This window comes from Hypanus sabinus, chromosome 17 (genome assembly GCF_030144855.1).
Source record: "Hypanus sabinus isolate sHypSab1 chromosome 17, sHypSab1.hap1, whole genome shotgun sequence".
NCBI lineage: Eukaryota > Metazoa > Chordata > Chondrichthyes > Myliobatiformes > Dasyatidae > Hypanus > Hypanus sabinus.
The window spans coordinates 50,203,401-50,227,690 of record NC_082722.1 but is presented as its reverse complement, the minus strand read 5'-3'; the positions used below and the strand labels follow the sequence as shown (position 1 = coordinate 50,227,690).

Genomic DNA, 24,290 nt, shown 5'->3' with positions numbered 1-24,290 from the left:
TGCCCACAACTTACTGACCCTAACCCTAACTACCATAAATTCCGGACTACAGAGCGCACCTGATTAAAAGCCGCACGCTCTAATTTTAGAAAGAAAATCAATTTTGTACTTGTACAGGCCGCACCGGATTTTAAGCCGCAGGTGTCCCACGTTGTAATATGAGATATTTACACAGAAAGATATTACACGTGAGGATTTTTTAACTTTTAATTAAATCCGTATGGTAACATAAACAAATACATATTGCAAATGCTTTTTTTCGAACAGTGCCTGTAACACAGTTACTTTTAAATATACATACGTATCGGTAACACACAAATTACGTTGCGTATACTTTTTTACTGAACAGTGCACGAACAACATTCCAATATCTCCTAACGACTGGTAAAAAAATATATATATACTGCAGCCTACCAGGAAAAGTTATTGATCGCCTTCTTCATCTTCCTCCGCTATCTTTGTTTGAGTGAATGTGCGGAAGTTAGCAAGTTGTTCCTTGTGGGTGGTCGGGAGGGAGCTGCTGACACAGAGTCGTGCGTACCCTGACGGACAGGCCTTTTCGTCTCATAAATCTAAAACATCACGATGGCCCACCTCTAAAATCTTCGATTTTCATTTTGGTGGCGATTGCTTTAGCCTTCAGTCTGACCTGCACGGTGGAAACACCGCGGCCGCCTGCTCTCTGTGTGTTAACCCAGTCTTCAAGAAAGTTTTCAAGTTCGGGCCATCTGCTATGATTACCTCTGAAAGCTTTTGTCATCTTTTTGCATTGACTCAGTTCTTCACGCTGGCGTCTCCACCGTCTCACCATCGATTCATTTATGCCAAGATTATGTGCAGCAGCTCGATTTCCTTCTTCAACTGCCAGATTGATCGCCTTTAACTTAAAAGCTGCATCATATGCTTTTCTTCGAGTGTTTTCCATGTTGATGAGGGGGAGTACAAATGACTGATTTACAATAATTTAATTGTGAAAGTGCGCTTGATTTATCGTACAATTTCATTGGACCTCTGTGAACTACTCATCAATTTTATTGGTCTACTGTTACGAGGCAAAATGTTTTTGGCGGCATGAAAAAAAAAACATGCATTAGCCGCACCGTAGTATAGGCCGCAGTGTTCAAAGCGTGGGAAAAAAGTAGCGGCTTATAGTCCGGAATTTACGGTACATGTTTTTTGGAATGTGGGAGGAAACCGGGACATCCCGAGGAAACCCACGCGGTCATGGGGAGAACGAACAGACAGTGGTGGGAATCAAACCCTAAATGGTCATTTGTGGCACTGTACAGCAATTGCACTAATTGCGCGACTGTGCCGCCCGTAACGTTATATCATTCAAGAGGTTTTAAAGGCGAAGAGAGAAAATAACAAGTTATTTCACTGAAGAAAATGGTGTGCTGAAATAATAACTTTTGGATGTTTCTAGCCAACAGTCCCTTGACTCAGCTGTATGGATTTCATATTTAGAATAGAGAGTGCTGTTCGCATCTGATTTTTCAAGAGCAAAATTGACGCTTAAAGCTAATGTTTTGCAGATGGAGATTTGAGAAAGAAAATTCCCTTTTCTGCACACAACATTACAGGATATTTGGATACAATGGATTCTGGTTAATTCGGTCATTGGTTAATTGGAACAAATGTTTATTTGGGACAACTCTTAAAGAACAAAAATCTAGGTAATGATAAAGATCTAGAAGATTATAAGACTAGCAGGAAGAAGCTTAAGAATGAAATTATGAGAGCCAGAAGGGGCCATGAGAAGGCTTTGGCAGACAGGTTAAGGAAAACCCCAAGGCATTCTACAAGTATGTGAAGAGCAAGAGGATAAGGCGTGATAGAACAGGACCAATCAACTGTGACAGTGGAAAAGTGCATGGAACCAGAGGAGATAGCAGAGGTATTTAATGAATACTTTGCTTCAGTATTCACTATGGAAAAGGATCTGGGTGATTGTAGGGATGACTTACAGCAGACTGAAAAGCTTGAGCATATAGACATTAAGGAAGAGGGTGTACTGGAGCTTTTGGAAAGCACTTTTGGAAGTCACTGGGACTGAACGGGATGTACCCTAGGGTACTGTGGGAAGCAAGGGAAGAGATCGCTGAGCCTCTGGCAATGATGTTTGTATCATCAATGAGGACAGCAGAGGTTCCGGAGGATTGGAAGGTTGCTGATATTGTTCCCTTATTCAAGAAAGGGGGTAGAGATAGTCCAAGGAATTAAAAGAGCAGTGAGTCTTACTTCAACGGTTGGTAAGCTGATGGAGAAGATCCTGAGAGGCAGGATTTATGAACATTTGGAGAGGCATAATATGATCAGGAATAGTCAGCATGTCTTTGTCAAAGGCAGGTTGTGCCTTACGAGCGGATCGAATTTTTTGAGGATGTGACTAAACACACTGATGAAAGTAGAGCAGTAGATGGATTTCAACAAGGCATTTGATAAGGTACCCCATGCAAGGTTTATTGAGAAAGTAAGGAGGCATAGAATCCAAGGGGACATTGCCTTGTGGATCCAGAACTGGCTTGCCTACAGAAGGTAATGAGTAGTTGTAGACAGGTCATATTCTGCATGGAGGTTGGTAACCAGTGGTGTGTCTCAGGGATCTGTTCTGGGACCTCTACGTGATTTTTATAAGTGACCTGGATGAGGAAGTGGAGGGATGGGTTAGTAAATTTGCTGATGACACAAAGGTTGGGGGCGTTGTGGATATTGTGGAGGGCTGTCAGAGGTTACAGCAGGACATTGGTAGGATGCAAAACTGGGTTGAGAAGTGGCAGATGGAGTTCAACCCAGATAAGTGTGAAGTGGTTCATTTTAGTAGGATAAATATGATATAGCATTAATGGTAAGACTCTTGGCAGTGTGAAGCATCAGAGGGATCTTGGGGTCAGAGTCCATAGGACGCTCAAAGCTGCCACACAGGTTGACTGTGTGGTTAAGAAGGCATATGGTGCATTGGCCTTCATCAATTGTGGGATTGCGTTTAGGAGCCGAGAGGTAATGTTGCAGCTATATAGGACCCTGGTCAGACCCCACTTGGGAGTACTGTGCTCAGTTCTGGTTGCCTCACTACAAGAAGGATGTGGAAGCCATTGAAAGGGTGCAGAGGAAATTTACAAGGATGTTGCCTGGATTGGGGAGCATGCCTTATGAGAATAAGTTGAGTGAACTCGGCCTTCTTTCCTTGGAGCGACAGAGGATGAGAGGTGACCTGATAGAGGCGTACAAGATAATGAGAAGCACTGACCATGTGAGTCGTCAGAAGCTTTTTCCCAGGGCTGAAATGGCTAGTTTGAGAGGGCAGTTTTAACGTGCTTGGAAGTAGATACAGAGGAGATGACAGGGCAAGTTGTTGTTTTTTTTTATGCAGAGAGTGGTGAGTGTGTGGAATGGGCTGTTGGCGGCGGTAGTGGAGGTGGAAATGTTAGTGTCTTTTAACAGACTCCTGGATAGGTACATGGAGCTTAGAAAAATAGAGGGCTATGGGTAAAGCCTAGGTAGCTCTAAGGTAAGGACATGTTCGGCACAGCTTTGTGGGCTGAAGGGCCTGTATTGTGTTGTTGGTTTTCTATGTTCTAACAAAAACTAATTGACAAAATAGCCAGGATTCCCTTCGCTTACTTGGGACAGGAGACGGTTGCTGAACAGTTTCTAACTAGTGTCATGTGCGTGCATTTGTGTGGCTGTCAGACCCTTTGTCGTGCTTACAGCCACCAGTTTATAAATAGAGTCAGTTCCGTGTGTTTGTGTTCAAAAAGCAGTGATTTTTGTCACTGTTAGTTGGTGAGAAATATGCAGGATGGCAAGTCAGAACTTTTTTTGCTCATTGTGGTTTCAAGTATTCAGACTTGGCAATGCTAGAAATGGCCAGGAGTGTGATTTCACTACTTCATCAAGTTAGGAACCATGAAGAATTTGAAGGTAACAACAATCTTCTTGAAAAGAAGACTTGGAGGATGTGGTCATCAAAAGCATTGTATGAAGGCAGCATGAAGGTATTTGCACAAGGTATCTGTACTGATTTTGTTTGTCTACAGATAGTCAAAAGAACACGGCAACATACACTGGATAAGTTCCCCTGTTGATAACTATTAGGAACTAATAGTTTTATAGTCATATACTTGCATTGGTAGTGTTCTAATTTGTTCTGTATTTCATTTAAATACGTAATTGTTATTCAAGTAAATAGTAGATCATCTTTTTTTTAATACCTTTTTTAACCATTTCCATGAAACCACTTAATTGGGCCAAAATGTACTGATCCGAATGTGTCCCAATTAATCAGAATACACTGTATCCTTTCTTAATTAAACAAAACCTGCCCATTTTCTAAGCAGGAGATATGATAAACTTAAACAAAATTACACTGAAAATCTAAAAATTATGTAAAATGCACATACCTTTGCAATAGATGGTACAATTGGCTGTTTCTTCATTCCCAGTTATTTTCAGTTGCCTTAGCCAGCAACATTCCTCTTTTAAATGCAGAGGTGCAATAACAGGCTGCGAGAAGACAAAGCATCCAGTTTAGCAAGCTGTTTATTATTCAACCATTCTTTCTTCACCTAAATTTGATACACTGCAAAATAAATTCAAGATTACAGCAAAGCTCGAAAAATGTGGTTAACAGCTTTGATTCATTTAAAGCTAATGACTCTGTTGCAATCAGTGCATCGACTCGTCTCTCATCTATGAGAAAAAACTTCATTTGCACAATTCCAAAGTTGTTATATTGAATTCTGCCTGAGATAGAGATTCAATTGTTAAACCAAGAGGGATTATCACTGTTGCAGAGTGAATCTTGTTACAGATTTACAAAGCTAACATTGATGTTAAGAGGAAATCGTTTTGCATCATCGTCAATTTGCGCAAAAAATGCACGCTTAAATATATAAAATGCAATAAAGTAGTAACATTTCTAATTACACATATTTTTATTAATCAATGGAAATTCATTTATACTATATTGCCTTCAGATTTTGTTGAGTCAAACCTTTTAGTAATAAATGCAGAATTTCATAAACTAGCAATTTGAAATGTGCAGAAAATTTAAGTAGGCACATCATAAGAAACATTGAGAAAATACTGGATTGTAAAACTGAATTATATTAATATTTCACCTTACTTATGAACAAGTGGTTATCCAAACTTTTTTTTTTAACAATCATTCTGAAAAGTGCAGAAAGCAAATACTCTACAAAATCAAAATATGCTGCTATTGAATGGAGACCCAGAGGCCTGTCTGTGTGTGAGAGTGAGTGGGTGGGAAGATTGCTCTGCTGAGTATTGTGGGCATGCTACGTTGGCACCAGAATGTGTAGCTACACTTGTGAGCTGCCCCCAACATGTCTTTGGGTGTGTTGGCTGTTAATGTAAATGAAGCATTTCACTGTATGCTTCAATGTACAATTGATAAATAAATCTGAGCTTGGTTGAAGTCCCACGTGGCCATCCAGAAGGCATCAGGGTGCACTGTCTCTTGGCTTCTGATCAGTGCTCGTGGCACCATTGCTTTAATGGGTTATTTATTTACAAGGTTATTCCTTCACCATCACTCCATTTTTAAAGAAAATTTGTTAGCTGCTAGATATCACTAACGGAGTCTGCAACTTGTTTCTAGTAAATGGTTATTAACTGAAGTTCCCACATTTTAAAAATAAAGCATGTTACAAAGTTTGTGATACTCTTGACTTTCCTTTGATAAATACCATAACCAGAAATATCCTCACTGTGTTAAATAAAGCAACCAGCCACAAGATGGTGCCAGTGATGGACTTACCCTTGCACCCATTTCAGAATTTCTTTTCCTGTCTGAGCAACGTCACAAAATGTATAACTCAAAGTACAGTTGGAACAGACCCAGATTTAAAAATGAATTAACAACAGACAAATCTTTTTTATGTTTAGACTATCAAGCTGGAATGATTGCTATGCTGCTAGATTTACTAAAATTATTTCATAGTAAATTATTGCACACAAAAAAAAACATAACATGGATTTGAATGGTACGGTTAATAAAAAATGCTGGAGAATCAGTGAAAAATGTTATTACCATAAAGTTATACAATAGCACTTTTCCTGTAGTATTCTTGCAACAGTAGTTCCATTGCAAATGTATTTAGTCATAACTAGATCATATCCTGGATCTATATTTGCAGTGATCACAAGTGACGCATTAAAAGAAATGACAGACAATATTTTTAGGGAACCATGGGGTGGCTAAATTAAAATTGGCAGCATATCAGAGAAAACAGGGATGCTTCTAAGTGAGTGAGTTTGCTGCCATCGATAATATTCTAGGGGAAAAATATATTGTTATTCTACAATTTCACATTCTCCCTATTCCAAACCAAAGCAAAAACGATTCAGCTTCCATCCAGACACTTTACAATGTTTTTTATGCCAATCAGTCTGAGGGGTCTGTGGACTCCAGGTTGGGAACCCTTACTCTAAAATGAACATCTTATTTCCCTCCCTCTGTGAAATTGTTCCTTCCTAATTTTTCATTATGCTAATATCCTCTTTTCACCAAGTATCTTATTAACAGTCAGCCTTCATGCTCCTCGTTACCAGATCATTCCCAGCCCCTCTCATTACAGGCTTTTGCCCCAGCTCTGCTGCAAAACAATCCCTATACTCTTCCTCTCCGCCACCACCCCACCCACTTCTGAGGACAGGTTGCTGACCCACAATGGTGACCTGTTGCTCGTTCCACAGCTGCTGCTTGACTGGCTGAGTTCTTCCAGAAATTCCATTTTTATTTCAGGCTCCTGCATTTACAAATCTATTTCTTTTTCAACTGAAATGCAAATCATTTGACACAAATCCTAAGTGATAGAGGATAAAAGGAAACAAGGTTAGGCTTTTAGTTCTTTCAGAAAGTCATTAAAGACAAAGAACTGCACAGCCCTTTGGACTATAAAATTTGACGATTCTCGGTGTTTAGTGCACTGAATGTCTCATATTAGTAGAACCTTATTAGCTATGAAGAACAGTCATCAAGAGAAGTTGCCCCTCCAAAATGCAATAATTTTTGCCTGTGCACTTGGCAAAAAAAGTTTTAGTCCCTAGTCTTGCTGTTATATCTGCTTCTGAAATTACTCAATGCTTGACAATGATGCTGATGTCTGCAATACTGAAATCTCTCACATCCTTTTCCAATGAATGTTAATGATGGTGAAAATTTTAATCTGGGATGATCCCCGAGCTGTTGCTGAGCTGTTGATATGAAATCCAATTATTCAGCCTCAAACCAAGAATTACAGTCATCACTGAGAACTCATCAGTGCAGTAGCTGGTGTTCAAATCCTGATGCAATATCCAACATTCACAGCAAAACCCAAGTTTAACCAAAAATAAAACATCTTATTTATGCATAGGAGAAAGCATGTCTTAGATTTGATATGCTCTAGTCAGCTAAATATGATTATATTTCAAGCTGCAAATTAAAATATATGGTCACTAAAATCCTTTTACTAAATTTGATACTAAAACTTGTTCAGGAAAGTTAGCAACTTTGTTTTTCTTAACTGTAGATCCCATTTTGGGATGCTAAGTGGGGAGAATGGAATTCAGTTGAAGAGGACTTTCTTGTAAAGTTAGATTTATTATGAGAAACCTCAAAAGTTATATCAGTATAAGTACACTGCGTGCTACAGCAGTTAGTAAATATGGGTTGCATTAGGATCTGTTGATAATTTGAAATCTGTGGAAGATAAAACTGAAACCAGACCAACTTTATTTTACGAATCCCATCCTACTGATGGATTACCAAAGGTTGTCAGATTCTAGCCATATTAATTAACAATTCAGATGCTCCACTTGTAGTTATGTAAATTTTCTATTCGATGAATTTCGCAATCTTTTTATGTTTGTTTACAGGCATGATTATGTCGTCAAATAGCAGGGTAACTGGATAATGGGTTTTATTTTCACCACTAGAAATGGCCTCTCAATTTTTGATTTCAATTTCCACACTTCCACACTTCTAATATTTTTCTTTAATTGCCTTTTCATGTGATCTTGTGCAGTTTACAGGAGCCAATAAACAAAACTGTGTCCAAAATAGGAATCCATGGACAGCTAAATGAAGCACTGAACTAAAAACTCTTTGTAATCCAGCAAGTTTTAAAAATAATATGTAAGGGGCAGGGCACAAGGAAAATATATTTGCAGAAAAAAGATCTAAAGAAAATACTAGAGTAAAAAAATTGCAACTAATCTTGCTGGATCAAATATATTACAAGTGGATGGTTAGAGCAGTACAATTGAACAGAGTGCACCTTTGAAAACTGAATTTTAAATTCAAGTCAGCATACAAATGCAAATTAAATTCTTTGTACAACATATGGGATAATGGCATGTTAAATCAAGATTAGAAATAACTCTTTAGAACCCAGTTTCAAATATGGATGCAACATATAGCTGCCTAAATAGAATTAAAGATTCAGAAAGAACAAAATTTTCACTAGAATCCTAATGTCATGTTTTCAAGATGATAGTACAAAGAAGCTTAAGTAATTATTATAGTGATGTGCTTTAAGAAAACAAAGCTGATTACTAACCCAGTGCAAGTATTCAACAAATTGTCCATCTAGTAAAGTATTTGAAATACCAATTCCACATACATAACATTAGAAAAACTTATTCAGAAATTACTTTGCAGAAGTGTGCTCACCTGTGTAAAACATGCAAATTACACAGTACTGGCAAAATACATTTCTTAACTATACCTTTTAGTTTTGATATGTATTTTGGAATTTCTTGTATATTTGAAATTTAGAAACTGATCATTAAAATATTTGAGTATAAAAAGCATGGTTCTGGTATCTCAACTTACAATGTATACCATACTTTTACAGAGATGAAGGAAAACTATGACAAGAGCTTAGCGCTGGTAATATTAACCAGACTGTCTCAAATACATATCATACACAAACATGTTCCATACCACATCTTTATCATCTACTTATCACTAATTTATCAGGCTTCTCCCCAGTGCACTAGAGGCTCAGATACTTGAAGCTTGCTGAGCTGTTTAATTTATCACACTTTGTAGTTCTGGAAAACATCCATCAAACTGTTGAGTTTCTTTAGAAGGAAAAGAAATTTTAAGAGTTTTTAGGAAACTTCACAGATAACATAAACAGAACACATAACTGCAGTGTAATATCAGAAAGCTGTGATACAAACGACCAAGTTTAATTGCACTATCAAGCAGTTCTTACAGGAAAATAGTTTGCCGAAAATACAATCTGATGATTGGAGAGTTTTAAATTCTCAACATGAAAAGAATTGTACATTTAAAATGGGCCACTAGAGAAACAACTATAACATTTGGAATGAGATTTGCATAAGATAAACATTTAAATAACCTTTAATTATCTTGTGGCATTTTCAGGGAATATTTAAAGTCTCAGCAAAAGTTGCTATCACTAAATTAATGCAAGGATCTGTAGGTTTCCTTGTTTTGAGATTGCACCTTCTTTCCAATAATCCACTGCCACATGGTAGTCTGGCAGCAAAAACAATAAAACTACATGAAAATTAGTCAATTTAAAAATATACATTCCTGTAAAATTCATAGTTCAACTACCTACCAGCAGAGATTGACCAAATTATTAGAAAATAGCTAGCTGAAGCTGTCATTACACTACAAACCAGTGCCACAACCCATACGTAAAAGGGTCAGTACATTTTACAATCAATTGAATATTTATGCACAGCAGTGTTTCTTTCTTCCTTGCAATCACAAACTGGTCTTAATCACAAGCAAATACACAATGAACCTTAATGTGAAACTAATTATCTGCCTCCACAATGTTCAACCCGTGAAAAGGAGAGGGAAAAAAAAATCACCCATCCATACTTGCATTAGCATCAGAGTTGGAGGGGCTCTCCTGTGATTTCTTCTCCTTCTTCACCTTTTGCTCTCAGTATCCTGCAGCACATTCAATTACTCTCTTTCCTGACTTTCACTGTTCCCCCCCCCCCCCCCCACTAATCTTCCTTTTGCAAATGACTTTGCCAAATTACTTCCAGGTCTTCCTCAGTCTGCTGAGCTTGCCTTGCCTTACAAGTTCACCCAATCCCTAATTTAACAATGAATACAATGCTGCATCAATGGTTCTGTTAGTTTACCCAACATGTACACCAGGTACAGAGATGAGGAAATGTCCTGTCTCTAATGTGCTGCATGATAGCAGCTGGAGAGGGAATTGGTACGATACTATTAGTATCATTACATTGGGGTTAAAAGTGAAAAACAGGGCAGCTGTTCTATTATTGATCATCTGGGCAATTGCCCATTTTAATGGTCTATTAAATGACTTTTGGAAGAAACTTGTAAAATTAGTTTTTGATTGGTAGTTCTGATTAAATGTGGAAGTGACTTTTTGCAAGAAAAATAAAGAGCTTAAATGCTAACAGTGGACCTCTTTGCTTTTAATTTCTTTGTCACTGTGCTGTAATTCTGATCAGTGGCAAGCCTTGGTATTTTTCCCCAGGATACAAACACCATGGAATAGACAGATAAACTCCATCTCTAATTACCCAGGAAGGGATTTCTTGCTGAAATTCCAGTTCTACCATTATGACTACAAGTACTACAACAGCAGTACTTCAACTTCAACATATGACATTGGACCCAGAGCAGGAGTGCCATCATGTGTATCCCATTTCCAGTGCATGGGTGACAAGCTTTAAAGAAAACCATACTGCCTGCCATTTCACAACTCATAGGGAGTCATGTCTTTCTATGGCATCAGAAGATCAAAATTGCATTTGTAAAGTTGTACCATAGCCAATGCAAAAGTAGCAGCCCCTTTCCATCTGCTGCTATGGTACATGCAGAGAATGGTTGCATCAGCTGAAGGTATATAAAAATAAGAAACCAGGATATATAAAGACAAATTATTATGGTTCTTAGAAAATTAGCTTCTCATTATACCTTCAGTTCTTTTAATTGCTTAAATAGCTACCAACTTAGTTAACATGATTATGATAATTCATCCAGCTATTATGAATTTAGTCAGATGGTCATCTCTCAAACTTAAGGAAAGCTTAGTTATTGTTTCCAAATTTTATAAAGTATTAACCGATACAAAATAATCATACTACACTGAAGCAATTTTTTAATATTTTAAATGTTTAATGTATTATGTTTATATACCATTTTAAATTATAATGATGTAAATTCTTCATACATCAGGAAGAAGAAAAATCCCAACAGAATTACAGAAATTTAAGACAGAGAAGTGAGATCATTCAGTCCAAAGTGTCTATGACGGTCAAAGAGGTTTGATGTAGGATCATCTTTGTAGCTCCCAGTTAATAATCTCAAATAATCATCTGGCTGCTGAAATTAGAACTTCCTATAGTTTCACTGTCATCATCACTAATACAAAACTTCTATCCTCAGTTTATTTAAATCCCCCAGCTGCAATGCCAGGGTTCAAACTCATTACTTAAATTTGCTTTTCAGTTTGCCGTCAAGTAACAAATTATTTTACAACCATATATCTTGAGCACAAATTGGTAACAAACAAAAGTGACTTAAAAAAATGAAGCCACTAGGTATGAAAACATTTGAGAAGCCATGGAAAACTTCAGACTGTTCACGATTTGTCTTGTAGTCAAAACTTAAAAATTATTCTATGACACAAACTTAAATAAAATTAATACTGCATTTTCCCACACTGATTTTATATAGAAGCTATTTTACAAAATGAAAAAGTGAATCCTTAAATTGCAGCATTACAAATCCAATTAATGGTGATTATAACACGAGGCACTTTATCAGCTGCTTTAGAAAATCAAACCTTACTTTTGCTTGTCGAAGGTTGCAGATTTTAGTCAAATAGCTAAGAGGAAGAAATATCATTACTTCAATTTGGCTCATCTTAGCATATTGAGCACAATTATAAATATCTCTTTTAAACCAAGATGCTTAATTCTTCTTTAAAATCCAACAGGCTATTTCATCAAAGCTTGTTTTGTTTCTAAACAGCTTATTTTTTCCCCGTGGCTACGTAGGCCTATTGACTCTTGCCCTTGACCCAACGTTTTTGCAGTGATAGTTTAGAAACTTTCAAGTAGCTGATAAGGATTTGTATAGATTAACAGAACCTGTTATGACTGAGAGTAACACAGACCAAGCAGGAATGATGGCTTTATAGAATATTTTAACAATTGTAGAATTAAACCATGAATTAGGCTTGCAGCAGTATCTGGATCCAACAAATTTTTCAGGAATAACAATCCTTTTAAAATACCATTTTCTGCATAAAGAATATGCTGGAATGGTTAACACAAAAATCCAAAAATACTTCCAAAGACTCCCCTTATTTTTAATATTGAACATTTAATGTGCTTACATTTCACATATTGTCAAAACAGCAATTTTGTTACTTATTTTTAAATACGACATCGTATGGCAAATACTCTACAATCAAGTCATATAGGTCAGCTGACATCCTCTAATTACAGAGATTTGAAGTCCGAAAATAGAGTGCATTTCACAGCTTTAAACAACCCACCCCATTTTCCAGTCATCGAAGTTGTTTCAAAAGCCCAGTTTCTGTAACATCAGTAATATTTTAGTAAATATATTAGACCTTTTTTTTAATCAATTGTGATAACTTCAAAGACAAGCACTGCACTAGAAACGCATTTGCCAAATTATGGAGAATTTTTACAGATTTTTTGCTGCATTGTTAATTGACTGATTAATGAACTCCTAACTGAGAAACTGTTGCATCTCTAGTGAACTGAAATATTCTTCTGCTTATTATATAGTAGGAACGATAACCCTGCTGCCGGAAATAAACAAATATGTAGATAGAAGTCTAAATCTTGGGAATGAACAAGCATCAGCCAGAAATCAATCATTTTTGGACTTGGTGTACCAACAGCCTCCCAGAAGCATGGCGCCTGACTGAGATAAAGTACAGACTAGAGAGATAAGGGTTAATCTGTATTTAATTCAAGGAGATGATGAACAGGACATTTAATGAACCCAGAAATATAGATGCTTTTATGTAATCATGCTATGTTCTCACAAACCAGACAACCATATAGTTTTGTTAATTACCAGTTTAACTATTTTCTCTTATCAGAAACATTTGTATGGCCAAAATTAAATTCAGAATGTCACCAAATCATACTAGTTTGTAAAACCCAGTTCCAAGCTGGTCACACACAATAAATATTACCAAGTAATCTAGCTGGTTATAATTTAAACTTGAAATGTTATATTCTTTCTTGCATTTGTACTGTATATTGCCTGCAAGTTTCCAAAATTCTAATATATATGCAGGTAAAAGTAATGGTAATCCTGTGTGGAAAAATACTGTTATAAATATAGCTTTATTTATATAAAACTTGCTTGTTAATGAAAACAACTGCTGGCTTTTCACTTTTAGAAACTGGGTTTGAATCTAAATCAAAGGAGAATAAATTTCCTCCCACCCTGGATGAACACACTCTGATAAGATTTCTTGATGTCAACATTGGTTCTCCAAATCAAAAATGTTCAATGTCTAATTCTAACAAATACATTTTTTAATAACTTGAGTGATGAAAATTGACTATGCAATATCTTATGTTAGATCTTGAGAGAAGATAGATTTCAGTTTCTTATTAAGCAGAGTGACTTTACAAGTACAATTTATTCTAATGGTTATTATCAGTCTGGTGAGAATACTAAAGGGGTTGATTCTCATCCATCATTAACGTTTGGTTGCAATTTGGTTAGTGGAATTTTGTGGAAAAACAGACCAACTACCTAAAAACACTTTTATTCTCCCCTGTATAGGTAGCACATCTCAACTGGTCTTGGATGGTACCCGACTATATTCAAGATTATATTTCCAAAGTTTGCCATAGTTTAATTATCTATCCCAGTCATACTCATAATTGGCCCAATGAAGCACATCAAGTTTGAGGAAAATTATCTCAACTTTCATGTAGCCACATTGCAATTTCAGATAACCAGCCTTTCCAGTTTGCATCAGAACTGCCAGTTTAGAAGAAAGGTCATTGGTCTGAAACATTATCTGTTTCTCACTCCACAGATGCTGTTCAACTTGTTAAGTGTTTGCAGCACTCTCTGCTTTTATTCAAGATATCCAGTGATTTAACTCTATGTATTACTCAGTTCCAGTATCGTTTTTCCATCTCTTCTAATTTTTATTCATCCCTATTTATTTATAGCTCTCTCAGATGGGTTATCTGCAAATTCGTGTGATTGTGGTGGCAGAGCTTGTTCCTGCTTCTCTTTTTACTTTCCACACCCCCTCTTCCCTGCAACATAACACTCATATGACTTTAAACTTTTCTCAGTTCTTTGAAGGTCAATGATCTGAAATGTTAATAATATTTATCTCAATTGATACTGCCTGACATGTTGTAATTTCCAACATTTTCAAAATTGGGGACATAAGAGTATCTGAATCCAGCTCCAAGGGTACATGAATGTAGTCCAATACAAATATTCAATAATTCAGAATAATTGTCAACCTCAGAGAATCGACAATATGAATTGCATGGAATAACTTCATCACATTAATTAACACCGAGGATGTGAAAAGGACTGGTTAGCTGAGTGAACTAAAGAAACCTTTACTTTACTCTTGGTTTTGCTTCCCTTGATCTAGTAGCACAAGATGCCCACATTGAACCATTCCCCAACATAATATACCTCACAATGATAAGCACCAAATGCTAGAATTGAATTGCTTTATTATTGCCAAAGGTACTGAGGTACAGTCTTGCATACAGATCAAAGGTTTGCATAGTGCACCGAGGCAGTTCGAGGTAAAACAATGAAAGAATTCAGATTAAAGTGCAACCGTTACAGAGTAAGTGTAGTGCTGGTAGACAACAAGGCGCAAGATCAAAACAAGCTAGATTGTGAGGTAGAGCCCATCTTCTCATACTAGGGAACCAGTCAATAAACTCACAATAGCAGGTAGTAGATGAGCTTTCAGGTTTTTGTATCTTCTGCCCAATAGAGAGAGGAGATAAGGGAATGTCTACGTGCTTCAATTTGGACTTTACAAAGATTGGCTCAATATTTTCAGGTAAGTGAGCTGCATGCTAGAAGTATTGCACAGAGCAAGGGTAGGAGGTTGCTGACTCCAACGAGGTGGATTTCCTGTGATATTAATGACATCATTTTGATGGAGTGGGCAAAATGAGCCCTGCTCTTCAATCACCTTCAAGGAACGAGCAGCTAACTAAAAAGAAGGGGAAGCAAAAAAGCTGCCAGTATAGGAAAACTGAAATAAAAATTGAAAATACTGGAAAAACTCGGCTGGTCAAGCATCATCTGTAGAAAGTGAAACAGTTAACCTTTCAGATCAAAAAACCTTCAGCAGGTGAGATTTTACAAAATTTTCTATTATGTGCTGGCTTAACAATTTGTGGAAGATGATATTCAGAAATATCCAATAACAGTTTAAATCAAAAGTTTATGCAAGTTATTAAAAAATAAAATGCTTTCCATATATGCACCACCCTCTGAGTGAAGGAAATATAACACAAATTCCTATTAAATCTTTCCCTTCTTACCTTAAACCTATGTCTCTTACTGCCCATTACCCTGCTGGTGCTTAGGGCAGCAATGAAGGACCTCCATCTCTCTCTGTCCTTGGCCACCTTCTCTATTGTGCCACAACTGTGGGTCAGGGTCCTCATTTCTGCCCCTATGGTATGGCACCATAGACCAAATCGTCTTTGGTCTCCCGCATTTCCTCGGCCCTTCAGGGGTCCAATGAAGTCTGCCTTGATGATCGAGTTGGCCTCTCTTCTCATCACATGCCCAATGCATCACCAACATTTCCTCATGATGGTTGCGACCATGTCACTGAAGGAGTAGGGCCAGGCTAGAAATTTTTCTTGGCCAGAAAATCCAGAGGATCTCCCGGAGGCTCATGGTATGGAATGATGACAACTTGGCAAGGTGGCTCTTTGTCATGCACCTGCATTCTGACCCATACAGGAGTGTGGCCGAGCTTCACCTTGGTGTGGACACTGTACTTGGTTGATATCTATATGTTAATCATTGATCGGAAGATGATTCTAGCTTTGTGAGCTTGCACTGGACGTTATCCTTGGTCCTACCATCCTGCTGAATGATGCTGCTCAGCTACGTGAATCTGCTGGCACTGGTTAAGTCGCGACCATATTCCTTGAGGGGAGGAGGAGACTCTACATTGAGAGTCATGGTCTCAGTCTTTCTCTGGCTGGCTCCTAGTCCAACTAAAGGAATGCATGTGATAATAATGTGAGGTCATCTGCAAAGTCAATCTCTTCTAAAGTTGAAAATATACCCTCTAGTTTTTTGATTCCCTTTCTCTGGGAAAAAGTCTGTGTGCACTCATCCTGTTGATACCCCTTATATCTTCAAGATAATCCCTCAGTCTCCTACACTGCAAAGAATCATGTGCCAGCATACTTCAGATTTTGGAACAAACCATGAACCCATGAACACACATTATGCCTTTTCCACACTATTTATTTACTTATGAAATTTATAAATGTTTATGTCTGCACTGTATAGCAACAAATTTCGTGACATATATCAGTGATAATAAATATGAGTCAGGTTCTGAAATTATCCCAATAATCAGGCCCTTGGGTGCTTGTAACATTCTTGTAAATCATCTTTGCCATCTTTCTGACTTGAAAACACCTTTCCTGCAACAGGATAACCAAAGTTGTATGTGATACTCCAGGTATATGAATGTTTTTCTACAAAGTACAGCTTAAATAAGAAACACTGCAAAGTTAACTGGATATCGTAATTGATAAAGAATACCTCTATTGGAGTCATAGAGCATCCCAACACAGAAACAGCCCCTTCAGCCCATCTAGTCTGTGCTGACCCAGTCTTCTGCTAGTCCCATCTACCTGCATGTGTGCCATAGCCCTCCATTCCATTAGGGTGTCCCCGAACCTATAAGAAACTTCTCATAAATGATACGGCAGAACCTATATCTACCACTTCCACTGTCAACCTGTATCACTCTCACTCCACCCTGAATGAAAACGATTCCCCTCAGGTTCCTCTTGAATATTTCACCTTTTACCCAAAACCTATGACTTCTAGCTAAAATTTCACCCAATTTGAGAGAAAAAAAGCCTGCATGCATTCACCTTATCTATACCCCTCATAATTTTCTATACATCTATTATACATCTACATCCTCATTCTCCTGTGCTCCAGGGAATAAAGTTTGAACTTATTTAGCCTTTTCCTATAACTCAGGTCCTCAAGTCCAGGCAACATCCTTGTAAATTTTCTCTGCATTCTTTCAAGCTTATTGGGATCTTTCCTGTAGATAGGTGACCAGAACAGTACTCAATGTTGCAAATTCTGCATCACTGATGTCATTTACAATTTCAACATAATATCCCAACTCCTGGACTCATTGCCCTGATTTATGAAGGTCAACGTTCCAAAAGCTCCCTTTACTACCTTATCTAACTGATGCTACTTTCAAGGAATTATGGATCTGTATTCCCAGACCCCTTTGCTCCATGGCACACCTCAGAGCCCTCGCACTCACTGTGTTAGTTTTACCCTGGTTTGCCCTTCCAAGTGCAACATCTCACACTTGCCTGCATTGCAATTCCATCTGCCATTTTCCCAGCTGTTGAGATTATGCTGCAAGCTTTAATGGCCTTCCTTGTTGTCCATCGTATCCCCAATCTTGGTATCATCTACAAAGTTGCTGATCCAGTTGACCACATTATCCCCTAAACTATTAATATAGATGATAAACAACAATGGACCCAGCACTGATCCCTGCAGAATACCGCTAGTCACACATTTCCATTCAGAGCGGCAACCATCTAATACCATTCTCTGACCTGTGAATAATAAAATTTATTACTTCATCCTGAATGCCTACAAGATAGTCATGACCTATCTTGCACAAGGTTATGTTGACTATCCATAATCAGGCTCTGACTATCCAATACTCATATATGCTTTTCCTTAGAATACTTTCCAATAATTTAGCCATGACTGACAACAGGCTCACGGCACTGGCCTATACTTTCTTGGCTTATGTTTAGAGCCTTTCTCATTGGTCTTGAACAACAGAAGAACATTAGCCATCATCTATCTAGAGCAGAGGTTCCTGACCTTTTTTATGCCATGGACTCCAGGTTGGGAACCCCTGATATTTTGGATATTAGTTAGCTTGTCATCTAGCACCTCACCAAGGATGTTTTAAATATCTCTGCCTGAGCCCATTATTGTGTAATGAAACAGTATTATTTTCAATCAAACTAACCCAGAGAAACAAGGATGCCTCTGACTAGGAGCAGTGGCTGGATATGGCCAGAGTGACAATGAATTAGGTTCAGATGTCCAATTATGACTTACTTCAATCTTCGTTTTGTGGTGCTCAGCTGCCTCAAATGTCAGATATAGTTTCGCATATGCCATCAAGCAAGCATCATACTCTATTCAGTTTTAGTAAGCATATCTAGCAGTGTGTGTGCTTATGCACAAGCTGATAAAGGATTCACAACAAAAAAAAACATGTGTCTTTATACCATATAAAGTGGTCTATTAATTATCATCTTCTTTCTCATTGTAGAAATGTCTAAAATTCTGCTATATATCTGTCGCCCCATGAATAACATCTTAAAAGTTAACAAGCATCTGAACCACAGGGATCCAGTCTTTGGTCAACTTTTAAAAAATGTTTCTCTTGTTTTCATGGCACAAAATATTTCACCACTCATTCTATATGACAACTACATTTCAAATTAGGACATCTCTAAGGAATTGGCAAAGGCCTCTCTTGTACAATAATGATTAGAATCTGACCTGGGCACTTTGTGGTGGTATTTCTTTTATAAGGCTACAGCAAACTGCTCTATATTCATCAGCAACTTTAACTTAGATTTTGAACGTAACGCTTACAATTCTTAGAGCATCAAGTCCGTTGTGTAGATTAACAGCAATATGACAATTAGGAGAAGAGTTGCACAGCTTGGAAGCGGGCCATTTAGCCCATCATATTCAGGATCACCATTGGACATCCACTTGCATTAATCACATGCACAGATGATACAAGCACTCTTTCTAGATATGTCTTAAATATTAAATATGATTTTCTTGAACCAAAGAGGATAACTTAAATCAACTTCACTTACCACACAATTGAAATGGTCCCACAACCTGTGGACTCACTTTCAAGGACTCTTCATCTCATGTTCGCACTATTTATTGCTTAGTTATTTACTATTATTTTTGTATTTGTGCAGTTTGGTGTCTTTTGCAGACTGGTTGAATGCCCAAGTTGGTGTGGTTCATTGATTCTCTTATGTTTCTATGAATTTATTCAGTACACCTGCAAGGCAATGAATCCCAAGGTTGTATAAGGCGACACATGTAGCTTGATAATACAGGCAGTCCCCGGGTTATGTACGAGTTCCATTCCTGAGTCCGTCTTTAAGTCGGATTTGTATGCAAGTCAGAACAAGTACATCCGGTATTATTTAGCGTCAGTTAGTTAAACATTTGTCTTAGTATATAGTATATATTTTTATCTTTCTATGCATATAAAACTCTTAAGAAACATATGTATTCCAATAATTAAACCACTGCATTGCTTAGTAATAATTGTAGCTTTCATCCGGGCAGGGCCTTTCACGTGCTCCATTATTCTCACTTTATCCTTTAAAATTGTTCAGATCATTGACGACCATAGCCTAACGCTTTTCCAATGACCGATGGCGTTTCAACTCTTTTCAATCGCTTTATCATTTCCACTTTATTTTCAATCATGATCACTTCCCATCAACGGAACAGAAACACTGCGGGCAGTGGGTCCCAACCTCCTCTGGCTCCCGAGATCCGCTGGGTCCTAAGGACCACCACACTGAATTCCCCTGGTCCGAAAGTCCACCACACTGAAACAGGTTAAATGGGACAAGTGGGGGCTGTGCTGGGTTTGGGTACTGTATTTGATCCTCCACAATATTCCGTGTGGGAATTTAAACTGGAGATGGAATTGTGTTTTTTTTACGAGGTCGAGTTGCGCGATTGACATCAACCCGACACGGATGGTACGGGAGTCACTGGATCGACATCAACCCGGCACGGGAGCGGTCTGTCACTGGATCGAACTCGGAAAACTCCGTTCTCCAGCCCGGGGCTGAACTCATTGTGCCACCAGCTGTCCGGAATGGGGTGGGGGGGGGGGGTGGAAGCAGGGTCGGGGTGAATCTTGCTAAGAAAAATTTAAGCCAAATACAAAGTTACACACTCAACACAGCGTCAACGGCAACGACTTAATGTGGTGGACGGCATTCTCCTTTCTCGGTTCATAAGTATGAGTTGCCTGTAAGTCAGGCGTTCGTAACTCAGGGACTACCTGTAAATTTACTTTGAACTTTCAACTACTGTCTCACGTAGTGTACTCACTTTCTGGAGGGAAATAGTCCTCCTCAGATCCCCTCTGAATCACTTACTCCTTAGCCTAAATCTATGTCCTATGGTTTTATCTACCTCTAATCTGTGAAAGTGTTCCTTGAATGTACCCCACCTATGCCCCTCATATCTTACATAATTCTGTTATGCCCCTTCCTAACCTCCTCTGCTCCAGGATACACAGACCCAGTCTCTCCAGACTCTTCTCACAACTGAAACACTCCATCCCAGGCAACATCCTGGTGAATCTCTTCTGCACCTTTTCAGATTCCTGGAGATAGTGGAGAAATGCATGTCAAGAAGATGATAAAATAACTAGGCAATTAAGACAAGGGAGTTGATGCTTCTAGTTTATAAAGTTTGGTCAATGCAAAATGGAACCAAATACATTTATAAAATGGAGAAAAGACTGATGCTGAGTTATGAGCTGGGTTACTTAAAGTGGGGAAGAAAGAATCACACAGGTTGTACATCAATGATTACAGAGCACAATGAAGCTCTTCTTGATCGAACAGCACAGGAATAAATTAACATGATGCTGTCAATCAACATCAGCATCCTTCAGGAAAATATTGCTTGACACTGAAATCCACCAAAAACAGTTTCTGAATCCCTAAACTTTGTGCTGAATTATAATAATGGAACTATACTGCTTCGGCAAATTTCAGAAACAGGAAAATGATCACAGATAATTGAATTGTGTATCAAATTTATGCTTGTGTCTAGAATGCAGCTAGTTAGTAAACCAGTAAAATGAATCATCAAATTAAACATGGCAAGAAAGCAGGGATGGAGTAAGGTCAACAGCAATGGGATTGGATGAGGGCATAACAACTGATTCAGAGACTGCAAAATAACCTTGCAGTCATTTTTGATTAAGTAGTTACACACTTGATCTGGAAACAGAACTCATTTTACTAACTGTATTTATGTCCAACAGCTGCACATTTATAGTCATCAAGGGCCTAATAAGATGCACATGAGGATCCGAAAAATGAAACGTAATTTTCAAAATTCTATCAGTTAATGTAGTGTATGGGTGAAAGGCAAGTGCTGCTCTTATTGAGAAAAATATAGAAACTGTGAAGCGGTGAACTACAGACTAGTGATTTTGAATAAATCATGCATAAAGCGCTGGAAAACCTGACTCTGAGAAAGAGCACAAAGCTGCTGAAACACTTGGTAAAACAGCAATGTATTCATTGAAATCATTTGCATAGAAATAGTCATAAAAACCATCCAAAATAAGATTATGACAAGGTAGTTTTGTCAGTCTAATTTACTGGCTTACTTTGAGGTTGTGATAATGGAGCTTAATAAATGCAAGGCAGTGGATTTGACCCACTTAGATTGCAGCAATTCCTTTGAAGCAGTTCTCTGGAAAAGCTGGCAACAAAAATAATGAAAATAGAAATATTGCCACGGATTTGTCTTTGACTGGAAAATTGAACCCCAAGAAAGCTAGTATCACATTTTTCACCAATTGCTTAATAATTTCATAATCATATTCCAAGATCAATAGCCAAAGCTTGAGAGTACTAATTCAATGTTACCACACCCACCCTTGTAACACCCACAATTATACAAAGTTAATGAAGCAGGGAGGTTGCAAAGCAGAGGAAGATTTCACCATTATTGGGAGCAGAGCAAAGAAAAATATCAATGCAGAGAGTGTTAAAGTACATCAGATAAAGCAAAATATCTAGGAAGGATTTATTAGTTAAATAGAGAAAAATGTCCCTGAATGAGCGTACAACTGAACCTTAACAGCATGCACGGTCAGTCATTACATTAAATGTTCATTCCCTCTGCCACCAGCACATTCTTTGCAGTATGTTCCACTCACAAAATGCACATCAATTACTTGGCAAAGTTTCTCCCTTGTCAAGCAGCTTCCACACCTACAATCCAAACCAGCATGAAGAATGTAGAAGGCAAAGTTTTAGCAATATCACTTCCTGAAGTTTCTGCTCCAAGTCACTCTTCACTCTAACATGGAAATAAATTGTTGCTTCTTCATAGCTAGGATTAAATTCTGTAATTCTCAAAAGAAAAACTATAGTGGGAAAACTTGGACCATTAGAAAGATTCAGGAAGGCAGATTACCACCAACTTCTCATGCAATACTTGGGATAAGAAATAGACTTCAGCCTGGTCAATGATGCACACATTCTCTAAATCAATAACTTAACATCTATAGTATCCCTACGAACATAAAGACAAAAATTGTGAGTGTCATTGCACTGTCGACACAACACTGTCGGAAACTCAGAAATTATTTGCTAATTCCCTGGATTGAGGAAAATACACTAATACTTGCACTTCAAATGGCTACCAAACCTCTCCTCTCAGGGCATGGTGAACTGCTCACCTGTATATCGGTGGGACCAAACACAGACTGGGAGACCGCTTCACTGAGCACTTATGCTCCATCCACCACAAAAAGCGGGATCTCCCAGTGGCCACCCATTTTAATTCCACTTCCCATTCTGATAAGCATATCCACAGCCGTCTCCACTGTTGTGATGAGGTCATACTTAGGTTGCAGGAACAACACCCTTATATACTGTTTGGGTAGCCTCCAACCTGATGGCATGAACATTGATTTCTCGAACTTCCCCTTCACCCCCCCTCTCCTTCACCATTTCCCACCCCCTTTATCTCATCTCCTTGCCTGCCAACAGCCTGCCTCTGATGTTCTTCCCCTCTTTCTTTCTTCCATGGCCTTCTGTCCTCTTCTATCAGACCCCCCCACCCTGTATCTCTTTCACCAATCAACTTCCCAGCTCTTTACTTCATCCCTCCCCCTTCAGGTTTCATCAATCCCCTTGTGTTTCTTTCTCCTCTCACCCCACCTTTTAAATCTACTCCTCAGCTTTTTTTCTCCAGTCCTGCAGAAGGGTCTCCGCCCAAAATGTCAATTGTACTCTTTTCCATATGTGCTGCCTGGCCTGCTGAGTTCCTCCAGCATCTTGTGTGTGTTTCTCATGCTTAATGACATTTCTATCCCCTAATACATACTCAACAACCACTCTTGCCCACACTGGAGCAGAACACGTGGATCCTGGAACAGCCTTTACAGCTAGTTGAGGACCCACCAGTAGACAACCCCTGAGGACAGGGGCCCCGAACCTTCTTTATGCCAAAAAACAAGACCATTAAGCTAGGGGGTCTGCGGATCCCAGGTTAGGAACCCCTGCCTTAGCAGAAATTCACACTCGAGTGATTGCACTACTACTCAACTGTGAAAAAGTTGGCTTGGCACATTGATCACATTATATGTGCACAGATATATTTATTTATTAATCCAATCAGTACCCTCTCCTTAAGTGGGACCATTGACAATTTTACTGTTCAAGCATTCAAGGATTTATCATTTTTAAAAGCAATGAGTTGTATCATGCAGATTCACAGCAACCCAAAATAAACCATATCTGTAAAGTACACCTGCTGGTACAGGTCAAGGTTGTTTCTTTTTCTCAGAAATTCTAAAAGCAATCTCGCAATCAAATCCATCACAATATTTTTAGCATCCAGCCTTATTAAATAACTGTGATTTTTCTAATTCAAATTAAAAGGAATATGTACCCCATAAGAAAATGCAATGCACTAGCAATCCCTTGACCAAACAATTCAATGGCTTCACAGTACCCGATTAGAAATCAAGTTTTTGTGCTATAAACCTGCATTCTCATTACTATCACATTAGACTTCTGAGACTGTGGTGTTATTCTTGTTCCATTCCAACAATCCTAAACAACATCACTGGCATGGCCATATGAATAAATTGCATTTGTAATTGAATATTGTTTATCTGAAGATTAAATCCATCCAT

The 24,290-nt window shown here is 38.2% G+C and overlaps 1 protein-coding gene across 2 annotated transcripts in view; it reads right to left on the bottom strand.

The window, feature by feature from the left end:
- Positions 1-24,290, bottom strand: part of zfpm1 (zinc finger protein, FOG family member 1) — a 212,446-nt gene that overhangs the window by 31,692 nt on the left and 156,464 nt on the right. For both annotated transcript variants that reach the window (XM_059993028.1, XM_059993029.1), the window contains exon 5: positions 4,404-4,506. In XM_059993028.1, the coding sequence (XP_059849011.1) occupies positions 4,404-4,506 (103 nt within the window). The remainder of the gene's footprint in view (positions 1-4,403; positions 4,507-24,290) is intronic.